Raw genomic sequence first — 20,280 nt, 5'->3', positions numbered from 1 at the left:
AACGACGAGAAAATCAAGAGGGAAATTCTCATTCAACCAATAGCCGAGAGCCTAGAACAGAAGAAGAAACAAGAAAGAGTAATCAATCGAGAAAGAAATGGGTGGGAGTAACAAGGCGCTGGGGACGACAGGGGAGTTCTTCAGGAGGAGGGACGAGTGGAGGAAGCACCCCATGCTTTCCAATCAGCTCCGCCACGCCACTCCCGGCCTCGGCATCGCTCTCGTTGCATTCGGCGTCTACCTCGTCGGCGAGCAGGTCTACGACCGCCTCATCGCTCCCTCCCCCTCCTCCTCCTCCTCCTCCTCCTCCTCTCATCACGCCCACTCTCATTCTGTCTCTTCAACCTCCGCTACTCACTGAACAAAGAATTCTGGCGGTCAGGTCAGTCTCCAAGATCCAACCTTTTTCTTTTCTCAATTTATTTTCTGCACAAACATCAATTAATCAATTAGGGTTTTTGTTTGTTTGCAGTTACAGCTGAAAATGTTTGTCTGTTGGCAATCATTTCTAATTTATAAACCCTAAAAATTAAATTCTACATCTTGATTGTTGTTTTGTTCATCAAATTGGTCCTTATATTATGAATACAAGGTAGGTATTTGCGGGATCCTGGTCCAATTGGATTTTCATTCTTGCCCTACATATCTTGTTCAAGTCATTGATGTCAATCTTTTCCTGTTTGTTTTTCTGGATGTAGTCTTTAAGTGGTCATATATGTAATGTGGGAGTTTCAATTGAACAAGGAAATGGGAACAAGTACAGACATATGATTATGTAGTGTATGCATACACATACATGAAATGAAATGAAACAAACTACTAAACAACGGGCAGCTGTAAGGTTGTTGTCATCTCTCGGGCGATTTGTTTAGCTTCCTTTTAGTTGCAATTTAATTTGGATTTCTCCGCATTGGTTTGTCAGTTTTTATGGTTGTGAACCTTGAGACTTGTGGTTTTCAAGAGTCGAATCTTAATATGGAAAGTTCATATTCTTTGACTGAAATAAGTCTGGACTAGCTCTTTATACGTAAAGCTGAAAATGGTGTATAGGTATTTTAACTGAGACCTGATATGGCTAGTGGTCACAGGCTAAAGTTGAGATGCAATGTATCTGTTTTCTCTCCTGCATTCCAAAAATATGTATAGTCCTTTTATGTTCTTTAGTTGATAGTTAGCTGATCTTGCAGATGGATGGTCGTGCTTAGCAGGAGGAAAAAATTGTGGAGTTTCTTATATTTCTCTGCCCTCTCTCTGCTTGATGTTTGAATAAAATGTTTTCAGTTCACGAGGATGTAGACATCGAAATTGCGGTGAAATAAATGTTCACCAACGCATTAAAATTTTGACGTGTCAGGGCATACATGTCATATGCCACGTGTCATACAAATTATACACATGGTGTGTGACTCAACAAAATAAGAAGAAATACCCTTGGAGGATTACACAAGTTTTTCTTCTCATTTTGGGCAATGACAAGGCAAGCACATTTCAATCCATTGAAGATCAAAACAAGGTTTTCTTCTCATTTTGGGCAATGACAAAGTATGCACATATCAAGTTTAAAATGATATTAAGTGGAAAATTAGGCCATAAAATTACCACTTCAAGTTTAAAATTGTATTAAGTGGGAAATTAGGCAATGGTGCTTGGAAAAGAAAAAAAATATTTTGTGGTGGTGATTCATTCTCAAAGCCTATAAATAGGCTTCTACATCAAGGTATCATCAAACAAATTCACAAATACATTTCTCTACTCTCAAAATAGAAGAGAATACTCCCCACACATCCAAAATCCTTGAAGCTTTGAAACTCTAAAGCTCTCAAGCAAATCCCGAAGGATCAAGAAAGCCCTCTTCGTTCTTCGTCAAATCCTCCATCAAGATCAAGCCCCAAATGCCCTTAAAGAACTTCCACCAATTCAAGATCAAGCCTCGACGACCCTTAAAGAAAGTGTTCATCGTTCATCATCTGTTCATCCTAAGATCAAGCTCCAACGGCCATTTGGATCAACAACATCAATAAATCTACACAACTGTTCATCCTAAGATCAAGCGCCAATGGCCTTTTTGGATCAACAACATCAATAAATCCACACAACTGTTCATCCCAAGATCAAGCCCGCCCTTGGATCAACAATCATCAATCTTCGAGATCAAGCCCAAAATCCCTTGAAGATCCGTTCATCACTGTTCTTCAAGATCAAGCTCAAAAGCCCTTGAATATCTGTTCATCACCGTTATTCAAGATCAAGCCTCAACAGCTCTTGAAGAAACGCTCATCCTCAGGATCAAGCCCCAACGGCTCCTTGAAGATCCGCTCAAATCCACCTTCAAGATCAAGCCCACGACCCTTGAAGAACGTTCATCCTTAAATCAAGCCCAACGACCCTTTGGATCAATCGCACATCTATAAATACACACCTTACAGAGATCGAATCAGAGGATCAAAATTAAAAGAGATCATAACCCTACAAATCATCAAAAATACAAAATATTATTTTGTGCACGTTGTTCTTGTCTCTTTCGTTTCAGGAAAATTTCGTGTTTACAAATTTGGCACGCCCAGTGGGACAATCTCTACCTCTCATCTCTTTCTCCGTGCAAGAAATTTAAGCACACTTCTAAAATCAATGGCATCAAGCAAAGGACAAGTCGTTCTCACCAAGGGAAGGATCCTGAGCTCTTCTACCACAGACAGACAATCCATTAGCGCCACAACCGCTCATCAACATGCCGCTTCAAAGTTGATGCTGCTGAGGGAGCAAGTGGAGCATCAAAGATGCAAGCCCGTCATCAACCTAACCTCGCTGGGGGCATCGAAGCATGTCGTTGAGGCATATCAGATGACATCCCAAAGCGGCCAACGGGGTCCTTCATCAGCACCCTGGATGCCTGAAGAGTCGCGTATGATGGTTGCACAAGTCATGACCATCGGCGTTACCTCCATTGAAGAATAGCTAGCTCAAATGAATGAAGCGATCGTAAGGCTAACACGGATTGTTGAAGAAAAAGAATTGCAAATCGCTGCACTCGTCAGCTGACTGGAGCCACAGGACGGCGAGAACCCCGACCCAGAGGATGATCCACTAAAGAGAGAAGCTAGCGAAGAAGATGAGCCTCAGGTGGAGAAAATCGATATGAAGCCGGAGCCAGACCAAGCAACGACACTCATGGGATCTCTTTCTATCCAGCAGTTGCAAGAGATGATCGCCAGCATCGTCAAGGCACAGTACGAATGGAGCTCAAACACCTCCGGGTTATACTCAAAGCCTTATTCAAAGAAGATTGATGCCCTGAAGATGTCGAGGGGATATCAACCACCAAAGTTCATGCCGTTTGATGGAAAAGGAAACCCAAAGCAGCATGTTGCACATTTCGTCGAAACTTGCAACAACGCGGGGACAGAGGGAGACTACCTCGCCAAGCAGTTTGTGCGCTCGCTGAAAGGAAACGCCTTTGAGTGGTACACGGACCTAGAGCATGAGTCCATTAACAACTGGGAGCAATTGGAAAGAGAATTCCTTAACTGCTTCTATAGCACCCGCCGCACTGTAAACATGCTGGAGCTCACAAGTACGAAGCAATGGAAAGATGAGCCGGTCATTGACTACATCAACAGATGGCGCACTCTAAGCCTTGACTATAAAGACAGGCTCTTGGAGACCTCTTCAATCGAGATGTGCGTCCAATGCATGCAATAGGGTTTGCAATACATCCTTCAAGGCATCAAACCACGGACCTTCGAAGAGCTAGCCACCCGCGCCCATGACATGGAGTTAAGCATCGCCCATCATAGGAAAAATGAACCGATCATCGACTACAAGAACGACAAAGTTCTTGAAACAAAGGTGGAGAAGGCTGCGTGGAAATCCACCAAGGAAGCAATGACGGTCAACACAGCTCCCGTCAAAGTCTCTACACGAGGCAAGGTGATTCAAACCGAAGCTTTTTGTGATCAAGAGATGCGTAAACGCACTTTGAAGGAGCTTGAAGAGAAGACTTATCCATTCCCCGACTCTGATGTGGCTGCCATGTTAGAAGACTTGTTGGAAAATAAGGTGATTGGTTTGCCTGAGTGTAGACGGCCAGAAGAGATGAATCGTACTGACAGTCCAAGGTACTGTAAATTCCACCGTTTCATCAGTCATTCAACGGAAAAATGCTTCGTACTGAAAGATCTCATCCTGAAGCTAGCACAACAAGGGAACATCGAGCTTGACCTCGAAGACACGGTTGTAGCACACACTACTACTATCGTGTTTGGATCACTCGATCATGTGCCTCTCCAAAGCATGCATGACCATTCCCGTCAATGTTCAAGTCACACGGCACTTCCTACACAACCATCACCGGGGGCAAGCAACCAAGATGCATCTACCGGTAATAAGGAAGGGTGGACATCGGCGACCTACAAAAAAATGAGGAAGCCAAGACCACAAGCCACAAGGCCAAAAGAGGAGCCTAAACCCGCCCCTCGAACTTCAGTCTTCGACAGGCTAAATCATTCAAAACCTAGAAATTCGGCACTTGATCGCATCAATGGTCGAGACAAACTTCCGTCTTCAAAAGGCTTAAGACGCCAACACCGCAAAGATCTGTCTTTGAAAGGTTATCAAAACCCAATAAACAAAGCGGCACAGCTAGATCTCCCCCGCAACAGTCGGTTGCGGACAGACTTGAAGAAACTAAGAAACCTTCTAGAAACGGGAAGACAACGCCAAAGGAAGAAAAGCTCGACAGTCTAGCAGGAAAAGACGATGTTCAAAGCTTGATTCCTTCAAGGATGAAGCGCCAAACAGCTTTGGAGGTCAACACAAAAGGACCATTGAAGGTAAGGAGGCGCACTATCATCTACATCGGCCAATCTTCACGGCAACAAACCCAAGAGGACCGCACTGAAGAGGAGGCCCAAGAAGACAAAGAAGACAAAATCTCGGAAGAATACGTCACTTCCGGCTCTGTCAACTCAAAATCTTCACCTCAATCGCTGAGGGCATGCTCTAAAACCATGCCAGTCAAGCCGAGTGAAGTTGAAGGATGGACTCATGTCACTTCGAAGAAACTGCACAAGAAGCATATGTCTTCTCCACAAGTGCACCAATCGGAAAGGGGGCAAAACAGCTTTCGCCAACCTCCAAAGCAATGTGAAAGTGTTGAAGATAAGGAAATTTCTACACAAAGATCGACCATGCACGATCTTTTCTTCCTCAGAAAATTATTCAGCTACTCGGTCAAGGCTCCTTGGTATAAAGATTGCGAGGAACGCCTCTCCAGGCAACAATCATCTCTTCCACAAGTTCACCAATGGGAAAGGGGGCAAAGCAGCTCTTGTCAACCTCCAGAACAATGTGAAAGTGTTGGAGATAATGAAACTTTGACACGAAGATCATCCATCCCCATCACGATGCGTGACATCTTCTTAGAAGACTTCTTCAACTACTCAATCAAGGCTCCTTGCAATGAAGATTGCGAGGAATAACTTTCCCGGATCGCTTGACGAACCACAAATGCTCCTTGTTCGCACGAGCCTAAACTGCACGAACCAAAGCTCCTTGTCCGCATGAGCCTAAACTGTAGGACACGAGGCTCCTCACCTACACGAGCCTAAACTGCATGGCACAACACTCCTGGTCCGCATGAGCATAAAAGGCGACATCAACGCTCATGATCCGCATGAGCATAAAAGGCGATACCAACACTCATGGTCCACACGAGCCTAAAAGGTGACAACCAAAGCTCCTGGTCTGCACGAGCATAAAAGGCAACACCAACGCTCCTGATCCGCACGAGCATAAAAGGCGATACCAACGCTCCTGGTCTGCACGAGCATAAAAGGCGACACCAAAGCTCATTGCCTGCATGAGCTAAAACTACATCAGGCACCATCTGCAAAAAAAAAAAAAAAAAAAAAAATCTTTATGCTTTTGGCACAAAATAAATATACACACACACACACAAAGAATGAAATAAGGCTCATTTATTGATTTCTTTGAAAATTTACAGAAATGTACATTTTACATCAATAAAAAAAAAAAAAACAAACAGGAGGGAGCCTTCACGAAGGTTGCTCGTGTGAAGCCTCACCACTCGGTGAAGGTCCAGGAAGAAGAGGCACCGGAGGTTGACTGTTTAGCACCTCATCACTCGGCGGAACCCCAGGAGGAGGAGGCACCGAAGGTTGATCATTTGGAGCTTCATTATGCGGTACAGCCTCAGAAGAAGAAGACAAATGATGTTGGAACAAACCCACGAACCTCTGATGATCAAGTAAAATCTAACCATCAGATTCCTGCATCTGGTCAATCTTCCTCTTCATGTTTGTGGCATAGTTATGTGCGAGCCTGTGCAACTGTTTATTCTCATGCTTGAGCCATCTAATCTCCTGTTTGAGACTCATCACTTCAGCCGCCAATGATTCAACTTGACGGGTTCGAGCAAATAGGCGTTGGGCCATATTAGACACAGAACCTGCACACTGAACACTGAGAGCCAGAGAATCCTTAACAGCCAACTCATCAGATCGTTTGGAAAGTAGTCTGTTATCTTTGGGAGTGACAAGGTTCCGGGCCACCACCGCAGCGGTCATGTCATTCTTCATCATCGAATCCCCAACGGTAAGAGGACCAGTAGGGGACATGAAGGATGGGGGCCATATGTTGTCTGGAGAAGGCGGGACTGCCTCTTCACCAAGGTTCAAGTCAAAACGACGGTCGGAGGGTCTAGACATTTTCAAAGGTGTTGAAGAAAGAAGAGGTCGGACAAATCAAGGTCTTAGAAGTGCAAGAAGGGAGTTTCTACAAGTGAAAATTCAAATGTGCTTTGAAACGAACTGCGTGCCTCTATACAAATCAGCACTCAACGGGATTTCAGAGATCGAAGAGGTGAGCTCGGAATTCAAAGAGGCCAATTCAAAAATCGAAGAGCCAAGCTCAAAAATCAGAGAGGCATCTTGCTTTTCCAGACGCGTCAGCACCCGTCACACGCAAACTCAGCTTTGCGGAAATCACGAGCAATTTATCGAAGCGCCGATCCTAGATATCGAAGAGGCGCTAGTCTTTTTCAGCCTCGTCAACACCTGTCACATGCACACTCAGCTTGACGGAAATTACAGACAATTTGTCGATGATTTCTGATAAAGAAGAAAGCACGTGAAGCTATACTGATCAATCACGCATTTGTTGCCGACACGAGTGAAAGAATAGTACCTCTACAGATATTAAAGAACTTCCTATAACTGTCCACCTTCACCCTCCATAGCAAGGCAGACATACAGAACCTTTCTTCATCTCCGAGAATGCCTTCCCAACGGAACCTCTCGAGTCACTCAGTGTTCCTTATTCCTTGGGGTACCTCTACAAATAAATGACACTAAAGCAAAAGTATCTTATATCACCAGGGTAGAAAGCAAGAGTATCTCATATCATGTTTTCTCCCTGTCATTTCCTTTGTCCTTGTTCTTACCTGCAAAAACAAGGATAAAGAAAGCAATATGTTGGAACCTCCACTCAAACTTGGGTAAGGAATTGACTACCTAGAACCTTTGCCTGGTTGCTTACATGGTATTACTCTCGAATACTCGTCTTCCACTGCTGCTGTACTTCCAAAGAAGCTGCCACATCTGCCTGGAGAACAGATAAGGCAAGTGAAAATGATACCTTGCAGCATGTGGAGACAACGTGCAGAAGGAACAAGCAGAGAAGAATGCGGTCTGCACAGTCAACTCAGCAGAAGGAGTCCGAGTTGAGGAACTCAAGAAGCTGCCACATCTGCCTGAAGAAACAAGCAGAGAAGAATGCAGCCTGCACAATCAACTCAGCAGAAGGAGTCTGAACTGAGGAACTCGAGAAGATGCCACATTTTGCCAGAAGAATAGATAAGGCAAGGGAAAATGATACATTGAAGCATGTGGAGACAAGCACAACAAAACACATGCCGATTCATCCGCTACTTCTTCAAAATCAAAAGTATCTCATATCATCAGGGTTGCAATCACTATGGGTGGAAGACTCGTTTTGACCCTCAAATTCTTGGGTCGACTCACTAGGCGTTGTGGGCTGCACGTGCCGATTCACCACCCTTGAATCAAATCCTTAAAGATCAAGTCACCAACTGGAAGAAGAGCCCATCAATCTTGAAGATCATACCGTTGACCAAACTGCTTAAGTGTGAATTAGAAAGATTGAACAAAGCAACAAGTCATCACCTTCCCCTCGTGCCTACTTGCCATGTGTTCGAGTCAACCTTCAAGAATCAAGCCTCAACGGCCCTTGAAGAAGCTTCCAGCCAAATTCAAAATCAAGCCTCGACGGCCCTGGAAGAAATCACAAGTCCGATTCAAGATCAAGTGTCCACCACCCTTGAATCAAATCCAGTTCAAGAATAAGCTGTGGAAAGTCAACAAGCGCAAAAACAAATATGTGCCAATTCATCCACTACCAAAGCCAAAGATCATCTACCACATGAAGCTCCTTGTGATCCAATTTCAACCTTCAAGATCAAGCCTCAACGGCTCTTGAAGAAATCTCAAACCCAATTCAAGATCAAGTCTCAACGGCCCTTGAAGAAATCTTCAGCCCAATTCAAGATCAAGTCTCGATGGCCCTTGGATCGACATCAACAGTAAGGGACTTCAAAACGCATCTCCTACACGTGACAAGCAAATGTATACGACGCACCTTGAAGTGGGGGCATTTGTAGACATCGAAATTGCGGTGAAATAAATGTTCACCAACGCATTAAAATTTTGACGTGTCATACAAATTATACACATGGTGTGTGACTCAACAAAATAAGAAGAAATACCCTTGGAGGATTACACAAGTTTTTCTTCTCATTTTGGGCAATGACAAGGCAAACACATTTCAATCCATTGAAGATCAAAACAAGGTTTTCTTCTCATTTTGGGCAATGACAAGGCAAACACATTTCAATCCATTGAAGATCAAAACAAGGTTTTCTTCTCATTTTGGGCAATGACAAAGCATGCACATATCAAGTTTAAAATGATATTAAGTGGAAAATTAGGCCATAAAATTACCACTTCAAGTTTAAAATTGTATTAAGTGGGAAATTAGGCAATAGTGCTTGGAAAAGAAAAAAAATATTTTGTGGTGGTGATTCATTCTCAAAGCCTATAAATAGGCTTCTACATCAAGGTATCATCAAAACAAATTCACAAATACATTTCTCTACTCCCAAAATGGAAGAGAATACTCCCCACACATCCAAAATCCTTGAAGCTTTGAAACTCTAAAGCTCTCAAGCAAATCCCGAAGGATCAAGAAAGCCCTCTTCGTTCTTCGTCAAATCCTCCTTCAAGATCAAGCTCTAAAGGCTCTTAAAGAACTTCCACCAATTCAAGATCAAGCCTCGACGGCCCTTGAAGAAAGTGTTCATCGTTCATCATCTGTTCATCCTAAGATCAAGCCCCAACGGCCATTTGGATCAACAACATCAATAAATCTACACAAATGTTCATCCTAAGATCAAGCCCCAATGGCCCTTTTGGATCAACAACACCAATAAATCCACACAACTGTTCATCCCAAGATCAAGCCCGCCCTTGGATCAACAATCATCCATCTTCAAGATCAAGCCCAAAATCCCTTGAAGATCCGTTCATCACTGTTCTTCAAGATCAAGCTCAAAAGCCCTTGAATATCTGTTCATCACCGTTATTCAAGATCAAGCCTCAACAGCTCTTGAAGAAACGCTCATCCTCAGGATCAAGCCCCAACGGCTCCTTGAAGATCCGCTCAAATCCACCTTCAAGATCAAGCCTACGGCCCTTGAAGAACGTTCATCCTTAGATCAAGCCCAACGGCTCTTTGGATCAATCGCACATCTACAAATACACACCTTACGGAGATCGAATCAGAGGATCAAAATTAAAAGAGATTGTAACCCTACAAATCATCAAAAATACAAAATATTATTTTGTGCACGTTGTTCTTGTCTCTTTCGTTTTAGGAAAATTTCGTGTTTACAGAGGGCCTTAACGAACTTGAAGGCTGTAAATTTTATTCACGCAGAGTTTTAATATGTTGTCACTGCTCCCAGAATGTCCACATTTGAAGGTTGCATCGCTTAAAGTTTATATTTAGTTTCTATTCGTATGTTCCTTTGAATTGCATATTCTACTTCTAAACTAAATTCATTTTAGGCTTATGATTAAATTTGGTTATGTTATGTGTGTGGTCATTGCCACGGTTCCTAATGCAACCTTTGGTAGTCTAATTGCTTACGAAGACTGATGAGTTGAGAGTGTTCTTGCCTTCTTGGATGGTAGATAGATATGAATTACAAGCCTTTTGACTAAGTAGCCATGTCTAAGTTCAATTAATGAAAACCAGCCTTTACCGTTTATAACGGTGTCACTGGTCGTTTCCTTTTTTAACAACACGGGAAGGTTTTGTGTCTGTTCTGTTTGTTCACGGCGTAAAGCAAGGATCATTAGGGACATAAACTAAGAAGCACTTCACCTTTTTTGTCATTGCATTATGCACAAAATGTTTGGATACAAGTTAGTAAGACATCTTCTGTGTTCTTCTTTTTCTCATGATGATCATATTGACTGGATTAAGAATTTGCCCACTTTTTCGTAGTCATAACTTGAAAGGGTTTGGGACTTTTACAGTCTGTTTGCAAATTTGTAAGCAGGGAAATAGTTTTCATTGCCACAACAAAAATCCAAACTCTTCATTCACTCATTCAGTGAGTGAGAAGGTTTCTGACTGTAAATTGTCAAATCCCCTGAAAATCTATGGTGCTTCGGAGTATTTCAACCTTTAGATGTTGGATGTTGAAAAGTAATCAGAATCTAACTTTAAAAAAACATCGAGCACCATAGAAAATTCCCTACTTTCCTGGATGCTCATAATCGTACCTTTTATTGATATCAAATTCTACAGGTGAGCTGAACCTCCTCATGCGATACATATTAGTCCATTATAGTTTTGGTTTGAGTCCATAAGTAAGTCAATTATTGGAGGCTTTTTGTAGTGGAGGCTTTTATTGATATCATATATTTATCATAAACGGTGATGGGAGGGTCGGCTGCGGCTGCGGCGTAAGAAACAAGGCTGGTTGGATTGGGTTGGGTTGGTTTGGCAGCAGATGGCAGGTGGTATGGTTATGGTATGGAATGGTATGTGTGCGTTTGTACTGGAGCAATGCACGCAGAGAGTGACAGTGACCTCATTTGTATCTATGCACCTCGTACTGAATTCATAATCTGGTGGGAAGCTTACTTATCTTTTTTTTTTATTTTTTTTTTATCAGGGGAAGCGTACTTACCTAATTCACCTTTAGCGCATTTTGATCTACTTTACTGACAGACATATTTACTTGAACTTAGCATTTTACCCTTCTAACAGTACGTCTGCCATCTGCACTTTTTTTTTTTTTTGCTTGTCATTCACTCTTGTTAATTTCTTTCTTTTAATCATCTTCAATTCATTTGATTTGACAGTAAAAATTTTTTTTTTTTTTGCTTGTCATACACTCTTGTTAATTTCTTTCTTTTAATCATCTTCAATTCATTTGATTTGACAGTAAAAAATTAAGAGATGTGTGTGACAGGTAAAAAAAAAAGTAAATAGCATTACCCGATTTTAAAATAGACAAAAGGGTTTTTTTCCTTGATAAGAGTAATATAATTTAGGTGACACATGCACATCTTCAGTATTGGTTAATTTGGTTTTATTCATATTATTTTTAACGTGAAAAATGCATACAACCAAAATAAAAGCGAAGAAAATGTCATTCTATACAAAAGGAAAGGTCACGGATTGTTTAATTGACGCAACCAGATGTTGTTTAGTGAGAAGTGTGTACAGGTTAAAATCTTTAATACAAACCATCGTGCGATGTCTCAATGATTGGAGATGAATTTCAGGTCTGTATTTTACACAACACGTTTTGGGTTTGATTTTTAGCACTGGTAAATCGTACAATGGTGGCCATGAAGAGGTTGAAAGGCCTCTGTGATTCTTCCAGACCTCCAGAATAGTGATTGTTGTAACAAAACCACCAACTAGTTTCTTGATAAAAATAAAAATAAAAATCTTTAATATAAGATTTGAAGTCCCATGCACATATTTTTTTGGGTCACTAGCGCTGCTGATGTTATCTCGAGGATGCGTAGGGAGCGAATTAAATTTGTCATTTATCAAATATGTGATAAGATGCCTCTTATATTCAATTAAAATTTTGAATTTAAGTGAAGTAAATTCAACAAAAAGAGAAGTGCTTGGCTCCTTAAGGTTAGGAGGAGTTTATTCTCAAAATACTTCGTAATCTATTCACAGAATTTTGTGTTTATCATCAAAATCATTTATATTATAAATTACTCTATAAAGGTCATTTCCAAAAAAATATTAAGTAAAACTAAGATCGTTTAATCAATCAATTATTACAAATAGACAGATCATTCGTAAAAAGGGATGTTAATAAAGAGAAAAGCTTAGCTCCTTAAGATTGAGAAGAAATTCCTCCCGCTCAAATTACGAAACTTCATATTATGATCTAAATCATTCATCCTGCACTAATCCTATTAAATTATTAATATGAAATCTCGTAAATCAGCTTCGTAATGAATTAAAAAAAAACTCTTATTTATTTATTGATCATTCATTAAAGAGCCAAGTTAATTTAGTCAATAAAACAACAGGGGCCATGAGGCATGAGGGGGATCTTGGTATAACGAAAGAAATTAAGAAGTTTTGGAAAGAACAAAAAAACAAATTTTTTTTTTTTTTAAATAATGAAAAGGTCATGACGAAAAAACCGCGAACAAACCTTCTCCCTGCTATAACAATAAACAACCAAATTCCAATCCCACTCTCCGCCATCCAGCATTATCTCTCCGTCATCCAGCATTCTCTCTCTCTCTCTCTCTCTCATCTTATACAGAACAACAGAAGTTACAGAACCCTCATCGCTTGGCTTGCGTGACTCATTGTGTGAGTGACAGAGTAAGTGAGTGAATGGCGAAGAACGAGGCGCCGTTGGGATCGGTGGACGACTTCTTGAAGCAATGTAAGCAGTCGGGCGATGCCGCGTACGCTGCCTTAAGATCAGTGCTGGAGCGTCTCGAGGATCCGAAAACCAGAACTCAAGCTCGGATCTTCCTCACGGACCTCCAGAATCGCTTCCCCTCCAAGGAGGCCTGCGATCAATGCTTTCGCACATACCATTTTCAGATCGAAGATATCTTCTTCGATCAGTATGAAGGTCTCTTTCTCTCTCTCTCTCTCTCATTCAGTTCTCTCCCTTTTGTTTTTTTCCTTCCTGTATCGATTCTGTTTGGTTACTGAGATAATGGAGGATATGGAAAATTGAATTATCCAGTGACTGACTGCAATTGTTTGTCTTATTTCTTTTGACTGTCCTTTTCTTTTTGTGCGTGTCTAAAATTGTGATCGTTTTCGTATTGGCGGAAAATTGGTAATGTGCCATTTGGGTTCTTTTTGCTTTTACTCGTCGGTCTGACCCTGTTATTGGGCTACTGCTACTGCAGGTTACCAGGGTAGGAAGAAATTGACGATGATGGTTATCCCCAGTATATTTGTTCCAGAAGACTGGTCTTTTACATTTTTTGAAGGACTAAATAGACATTCCGATTCTATCTTCAAGGACAAGTCAGTTGCTGAGCTTGGTTGTGGAAATGGTTGGATATCCATTGCCATTGCTGAGAAGTGGTTGCCATTGAAGGTAGTTTTGTTGTTTGTTTGTTTGACCTTACCATGCATGGTATTCGTCTATATTCTGTTCACATTTCAACCCTTTCGGCTTATCTGACTGATGAAGAAACTATACTTTTCAGGTGTATGGCCTTGAAATCAATCCTCGAGCAGTAAAGATGTCATGGATAAACTTGTACTTAAATGCGTTGGACGAAAGAGGTCAACCCATTTATGATGCGGAGAAGAAAACTTTGCTGGACAGGGTAGAGTTTCATGAATCGGATCTGCTATCTTATTGTAGAGATAATGACATTCAACTAGAACGAATTGTTGGATGCATACCTCAGGTATTGTCAACAGTACAATTTTAAAGTGCTGGACTTAGGATTTGTATTTGATAAAGTTAGTTTGTCAAATGTCCATTTTGAAGGTTCCTCACTTGAACAATTATTTCGACTCCTCAGTCATTTTCCTTGTATGTGTTCTTGCAGATTCTTAACCCAAATCCAGATGCTATGTCTAAAATGATTACAGAGAACGCAAGTGAGGAATTTCTACATTCATTGAGCAATTATTGTGCACTTCAGGTTAGGACGGAACCTTGATAGTGTGATGCATCGAATAGTTTGAATCTTAAGAGGCATCCAGTGCTACATAGATATTATCATAATTAGTTTTTCTAGTTACATGGAAACTGTTTACTAATGATATGTACCATGGCTTTCTGGCAACTGATCAACCGATTGCTAGTTCTTCCAGTTTCCGGTCATTATTAGAGACCATAATAGTAATTTTTTGTACAATTTTCTTGCAGGGTTTTCTTGAGGATCAGTTTGGCCTAGGCCTAATTGCTCGGGCAGTGGAGGAAGGAATAGCTGTCATTAAACCTATGGGAATAATGATCTTCAACATGGGCGGTCGTCCAGGACAAGCTGTTTGTAAGCGCTTGTTTGAACGCCGTGGTTTCCATGTTAACAAGCTTTGGCAAACCAAAATTCTCCAGGCAAGTATACCCCTAATTATGGAAAACAATTTATCCTTCAAAGTTCTGCACTTCTCTTGAAATGTGCATTGTTACAGGCTGCAGACACAGATATCTCAGCCTTAGTTGAAATTGAAAAGAACAGTCCACACCGTTTTGAGTTCTTTATGGGGCTTTCTGGAGATCAGCCTATTTGTGCTCGTTCAGCCTGGGCTTATGGAAATGCTGGTGGGCGAATCTCTCATGCTTTATCAGTATACAGCTGTCAACTTCGTCAACCAAATCAGGTGTGCACTTCATATATCATTACAAAGTTGATGTTCATTGCAGCTGAAGACAGGAAAACTAAACTGATGCTGATTAAATAAACTGACAGGTGAAGACAATTTTTGAGTTTCTTGAAAATGGCTTCCACGAGATAAGCAGTTCTTTAGACTTATCATTTGAAGATGATGCTGTGGCTGATGAGAAGATTCCTTTCCTAGCTTATCTATCCAGTGTTCTGAAAGGGAGTTCTTTTGGCACTTATGAGCCACCAGCTGGAAGCAAACATTTTCGTAGTCTCATTGCCGGGTTTATGAGAACATATCACCGCATTCCACTCAAAGCTGATGTAAGATGACAACGCCTTCATGCTTATGCATCAAACTTTTCCTTTTTCTACTTTTAAGTCAGTTCTTAACTATAGTATGAAACATTTGTCAACTTTTTCTTCAATCGATGTTAGTGATTATCCTACTAAATCATGTTCATTAATAAGTGGTAGCAAGATCTCACAAACCTGCATGATTATCTTCATCACAAAAAAGTGAATATAATAAAATGAAATGAAGAATGCCATTGAATTAGACTTGTCAGGTGATAAATAGATCTCAATGTGATAATTAGCATGAATTTACATCCTAGAATGTTGCTTGGGGAATAGAGAATACACAAGTCACAGTGATGTATCCCCTTGTTCTGTGTCCCCAAGTATTATATTGATTTAGTAAAGCGTATGATGTGAGGATTTCAAGATATTAGTTATCTTGGTACATAGGTCGATTAGCCTTTCATCCATCATGGCCATGACGATTTCTCATTACCATTGTGAATATACTGGCTGCGGTTAGTGTCCTAAGTGCTTCAAAAAAAAATCTGATTAGGGGGCCAACCAACTTTCATATGGCTCTTTGATGAATGAGAGAATATAAAATATGTAAATTAATCAATAATCACAAGATTGGTCATAATAATCAGATAGTTTCGATTAATTTAGATGGCCTGGTGATTTTTCTTTTTTAGTGTAATTATATAGGTTCGAATATATTATGACACATATACACAGATTATCTGTAATTTGTTTTTCAAAATTTTATAGTGATCCTCTCCGTGCTTTCAAAAAAATATAGCCCAGAGTTATATATAGACAGACTTTTACTTCTTTCAAAGCCTTATTTTTGTAGCAAAATAAAAGAAATAAATTATACCAAAAATCAAGGAAACCTACATATTTTTCATTCTTAAGTGTAACCAGCAGAAGTTCATGTTTGTGCTTTTCCTGTTGCGTAGTATAAGCTCCATTCTGACTTGTTTCTATCTTTTCTTGTACAAGAATGTGGTTGTCTTTCCTTCAAGGGCTGTGGCGATAGAAAATGCTCTTCGACTGTTCTCGCCTCGTCTTGCAATTGTTGATGAACATCTGACCCGACACCTTCCAAGGGAGTGGTTAACATCGTTAGCAATTGAGGTGTAGTATTTTGAAAGTTGTTGTGCTTTCATTTTAATTTGTTCTCTATTTCTTTTGTGGTTAATTGTAATATAACCCAAAAGTCTGCCCTTGTAACCTTACCATACAAATTTAGAAGTACTTAGACAATGAAAGTGACAAGCTGGGTAAAATAATGATGATTGCAGTTTAGTGGAATATCTAAAATATTATTGGATCAACCGTGGGTAGTTGTAGATGTGACTGATATGGTATTCTGACATTTCCAGAGCATTGTGAGCTTTGAGGCTAAAAACTATTGAGAGGATATAGAAACAAGAAGTTTAAAAGGACCAAAAGTTATAATTGTAGTTTTCAATAAAAGTTTAAAGGTAATGAATTCCATAGTTCCATTTATTATCTTTATGTACTTGGGGCATCCTTCATAACTACGTTTATTTTCTGAATCCTAGTGTGCTGGAACTGATAATCCTTCAGAAGATGTACTTACAGTTATTCAAGCGCCTCGCCAGTCTGACTTAATGATAGAGCTAATAAAGAAGCTGAAGCCACAGGTGGTGGTTACTGGTATTGCGGATTATGAGGCTGTTACTAGTTCAGCTTTTGTGCACCTTTTAGATGTCACAAGAGAAATTGGATCTCGTTTGTTCTTGGACATATCTGATCACTTTGAGCTATCCAGCCTTCCAGGTTCCAATGGAGTCCTCAAATATATTGGAGGAACTGCTCTGCCATCACATGCAGCAATTATATGCGGCTTAGTGAAAAATAAGGTATTGTTTCTTTCAACATGAATTCAGAAATTCCCCTACATAACCTGGTATCTCAGGGTTTCTATTTATCTAATTGAATAAAAAGGTTGAGATGTCGTCTTATGACTCTTATCAATTTATCCTTAGCTTTTTATCATGCAAAATCTTCTCATGAAGAGTAGCCAAATCATCTTTCCAGGTTTATTCGGATCTAGAAGTAGCTTTTGTAATTTCTGAAGAGGAGGCCATCTTCAAGGCATTGTCGAAGACTGTTGAACTACTAGAAGGGAATACGGCACCAATTAGTCAATTTTATTATGGTTGTCTTTTTCATGAACTTTTAGCTTTTCAGCTCGCTGACAGACATCCTCCTGCACAGGTATTTCAGTCGCTTTTCATTAAAAAGTTTATTTCACTTAAGATATTCACAGCCAAGAAAGTAACAAATATACCATTTATGTTTTTGTCTATGTATAGAGTCTTCCTTTTTTATTGATAACCTTCTCAAAGACATTGTAAGTTGTTATTCTGGTTGGATTAGAAATGCAATTTTTTGTTCTGCCTATGGTTATATGTCTATCATCTGTTTTCTGCTGAAGATTGTCTTCTGTTTATGATATGAGTAAGGGGATAAGGGAATGTTTAGTATGGTTTAGCACTGTAAATTTTTGTCCTATAAAAATTCTTTAGCATGGTAAATCTCTCTGAAGTGTAAAAGTGCCCTTTACATAATATTTGATTTCTGATAAGAAAACCTGAAGAAGGTTTTGTGTACTGTGTGTTATAATTCGGGAACATAGTAGTTAAGACAATTCTGTGGTGAACCTGATAATTATGATGTTGAGATCTATCACTTAATCATATGGACAAGCTTTTCTCTGTTTGTCCTCCTTTAGGATGTTGAGATCTGCCACTGATTTATTTGATGTCACTTTCTAACACGTCAAAAATTCTGGTGTGTTTTGTTACTTGTTCTTTAAAAAATTATTGAAGTCTTTTCTAAAACCACATTTTCTCTATTCATGAAGACAAGTTTGCTAATCCAGTTGGTTTTCATATATGATCTTCAGAGGGAATCTGCATTGCCTAAATCAGCAGAGATGATCGGGTTTGCTAGTTCAGCAATCTCAGTCCTCAATAATGCAGAGTTGTCAATTAGCGAGGCAGAGAACTCTTCCCTCATTCACATGGATGTTGATCAAAGCTTCTTGCGTGTACCGTCACCTGTCAAGGCTGCTATTTTTGAAAGTTTTGCTAGACAGAATATAGCTGAGTCAGAAATAGATGTCACCACTAGCATCAAGCAGTTTATTAAGAGTACTTACGGTTACCCAGTTGACAGCAGCACCGAATTTATATATGCTGACAGCTCGCTAGCTCTGTTCAACAAGATGGTTCTTTGCTGCATTCAGGAAGGGGGTACATTGTGTTTTCCTGCTGGTGCAAATGGGAACTATGTTTCTGCTGCCAAATTTTTGAAAGCAAATATTGTAACTATACCTACTAACCCCACAGATGGCTTTAAACTGACAGACAAGGTGCTTTCTGGAGCGCTAGGGACTGTGAATAAGCCATGGGTGTACATTTCTGGGCCAACAATCAACCCAACTGGTTTGATATACAGTAACAAAGAGATTGAAAGTTTGCTGTCTGCATGTGCTAAAGTTGGGGCTAGAGTTGTGATTGATACTTCCTTCTCAGGCTTGGAATATGACATCGAGGGTTGGGGAGGCTGGAGCCTGGTGGACAGATTGTCAAAGCTAAATACTAGCAACACATGTTTTTGTGTCTCTCTGCTTGGGGGATTATCTTTAAAGATGTTGAGTGGGGCGCTCAAATTCGGGTTCCTTGTATTAAACCAGCCTGTTTTGGTGGATACATTTGATAGCTTTCCAGGATTGAGCAAACCTCACAACACTGTTAAATATGCTGTTAAGAAGCTGCTTAGTCTAAGAGAGAAGAAACCAGGAGGTCTGTGGGATGCTATTGCAGAACATATAAAAACTTTGAAGAGTCAATCCAAGCGCCTGAAAGAGGTGAGCGCTCTCTCTCTCACACACAAATATTTGCATGCGACTCTATATATAATAATGTTTTACCTTGCACTTTCTTTCTTGTTTTAACTTGCCATGTCATCCTACGTTTGTTTGTAATAGACACTGGAGAAGTGTGGGTGGGATGTGGTTGAACCGTGTGGTGGTGTTTCCATGGTGGCCAAGCCGACGTCCTATCTGAACAAGAGTGTTAAGGTTGATGACTCGAACATCAGGGAAGTCATTCACAAGGCTACAGGGTTATGCATCAACAGTGGAGCCTGGACTGGAATTCCTGGCTACTGTCGATTCACCATTGCTCATGAAGAAAGTGAATTTGAGCGCGCTTTGGATTGCATTGTTAAATTTAAGGACACAATCAACAACTGAAGTCTCTTATAATGTCTCGTAGATTCTGATTCTGATTTTTGCTTTGAATCGCCGGAGGCTGGAGCTGCTGTTCCAAGTGGCACAAGCCACTAATAAGTTTTTGCAACACTCGGAAGTCGAAGTCGGGTTTCTGTCATGTGTTTTTGCTCCTTTCCATTCACAATGAATGTACCAAAGGAGTCGTGCCTCCTATTTGAGTGAGCTCAAGTGCTATCCTATGTGAAACAATCTCAATCAAATACCTAATAAATTTTGTGTATTTTCTTTAGAACTTTATGCATCTAGACACCTTTATTTTACTACAAGTTTTTTCTTTCTTGCGGGGATCGGATGGTTTTAGCTCCATCTCATATTGCATTGCTTGCTTTTTAATTTTCTCCGCTGTTTGGTTCCCTTTCCTTGTCTCTCCGCTGTTTGGTTTCCCTATGTCCCTGGCCCCTCACATGTATTTCTGTTTATAGTGAGAAGGCCAAATAGGTGAAACATTCGAAATTTCAAAAATATCCTCATTTTATGCACAAGACTAATCGATAACTGTTTAATAAATATAGGGTTAAAATTATAATTTAATACAACAAAATTCTCCAGTGCGAATAATATATGTGCCCATCTCACAACAATGACAATTGCCAACCAACCGATGAAAATATCCACACTTGAAATTTATTGTGACCCTTAGATCAATCCTCTCACAAATATTGCATCACATTATATCTTTCCACTAGAAACAAA

The 20,280-nt window shown here is 40.2% G+C and overlaps 2 protein-coding genes across 3 annotated transcripts; both read left to right on the top strand.

The window, feature by feature from the left end:
- The first annotated feature begins 12 nt into the window (after positions 1-12).
- On the top strand, positions 13-10,107 carry LOC103442001 (NADH dehydrogenase [ubiquinone] 1 beta subcomplex subunit 3-A). 2 transcript variants are annotated; one of them, XR_011583414.1, is made up of 3 exons: positions 16-382; positions 1,188-1,290; positions 9,990-10,107. XR_011583414.1 is itself a non-coding variant. In XM_017334030.3 (2 exons), exon 1 carries the CDS (start codon positions 98-100, stop codon positions 359-361), a length of 264 nt encoding a protein of 87 aa, XP_017189519.3. In that variant the 5' UTR covers positions 13-97; the 3' UTR covers positions 362-382; positions 473-1,006. The 2 variants fall into 2 exon arrangements, 1 of the variants encoding a protein (XP_017189519.3); XM_017334030.3 differs by lacking the exons at positions 1,188-1,290; positions 9,990-10,107 and adding an exon at positions 473-1,006 and having other exon boundaries at positions 13-382.
- Positions 10,108-12,786: 2,679 nt separating this feature from the next.
- Positions 12,787-19,819, top strand: LOC103411068 (methionine S-methyltransferase-like). Its single transcript, XM_008349723.4, has 12 exons — positions 12,787-13,231; positions 13,518-13,711; positions 13,824-14,030; positions 14,175-14,270; positions 14,498-14,686; positions 14,764-14,952; positions 15,042-15,278; positions 16,260-16,394; positions 16,826-17,146; positions 17,325-17,504; positions 18,196-19,161; positions 19,282-19,819. The coding sequence occupies exons 1-12, from the start codon at positions 12,985-12,987 to the stop codon at positions 19,546-19,548; spliced, it is 3,228 nt and encodes a 1,075-aa protein (XP_008347945.3). The 5' UTR covers positions 12,787-12,984; the 3' UTR covers positions 19,549-19,819.
- Positions 19,820-20,280: the final 461 nt, after the last annotated feature.

Source organism: Malus domestica, chromosome 08 (genome assembly GCF_042453785.1).
Source record: "Malus domestica chromosome 08, GDT2T_hap1".
NCBI classification, from domain to species: domain Eukaryota; kingdom Viridiplantae; phylum Streptophyta; class Magnoliopsida; order Rosales; family Rosaceae; genus Malus; species Malus domestica.
The sequence above is the reverse complement of the archived record's forward strand: the minus strand, read 5'-3'. Positions and strand labels throughout refer to the sequence as shown.

Coding starts and splice junctions, on each gene's coding strand:
- LOC103442001 (XM_017334030.3), top strand. CDS start 98: ATGGGTGGGAGTAACAAGGCGCTGGGGACGACAGGGGAGTTCTTCAGG.
- LOC103411068 (XM_008349723.4), top strand. CDS start 12,985: ATGGCGAAGAACGAGGCGCCGTTGGGATCGGTGGACGACTTCTTGAAG. Junction 14,031..14,174: donor TTGTTGGATGCATACCTCAG/GTATTGTCAACA, acceptor GTGTTCTTGCAG/ATTCTTAACCCAAATCCAGA. Junction 17,147..17,324: donor GCGGCTTAGTGAAAAATAAG/GTATTGTTTCTT, acceptor TCATCTTTCCAG/GTTTATTCGGATCTAGAAGT.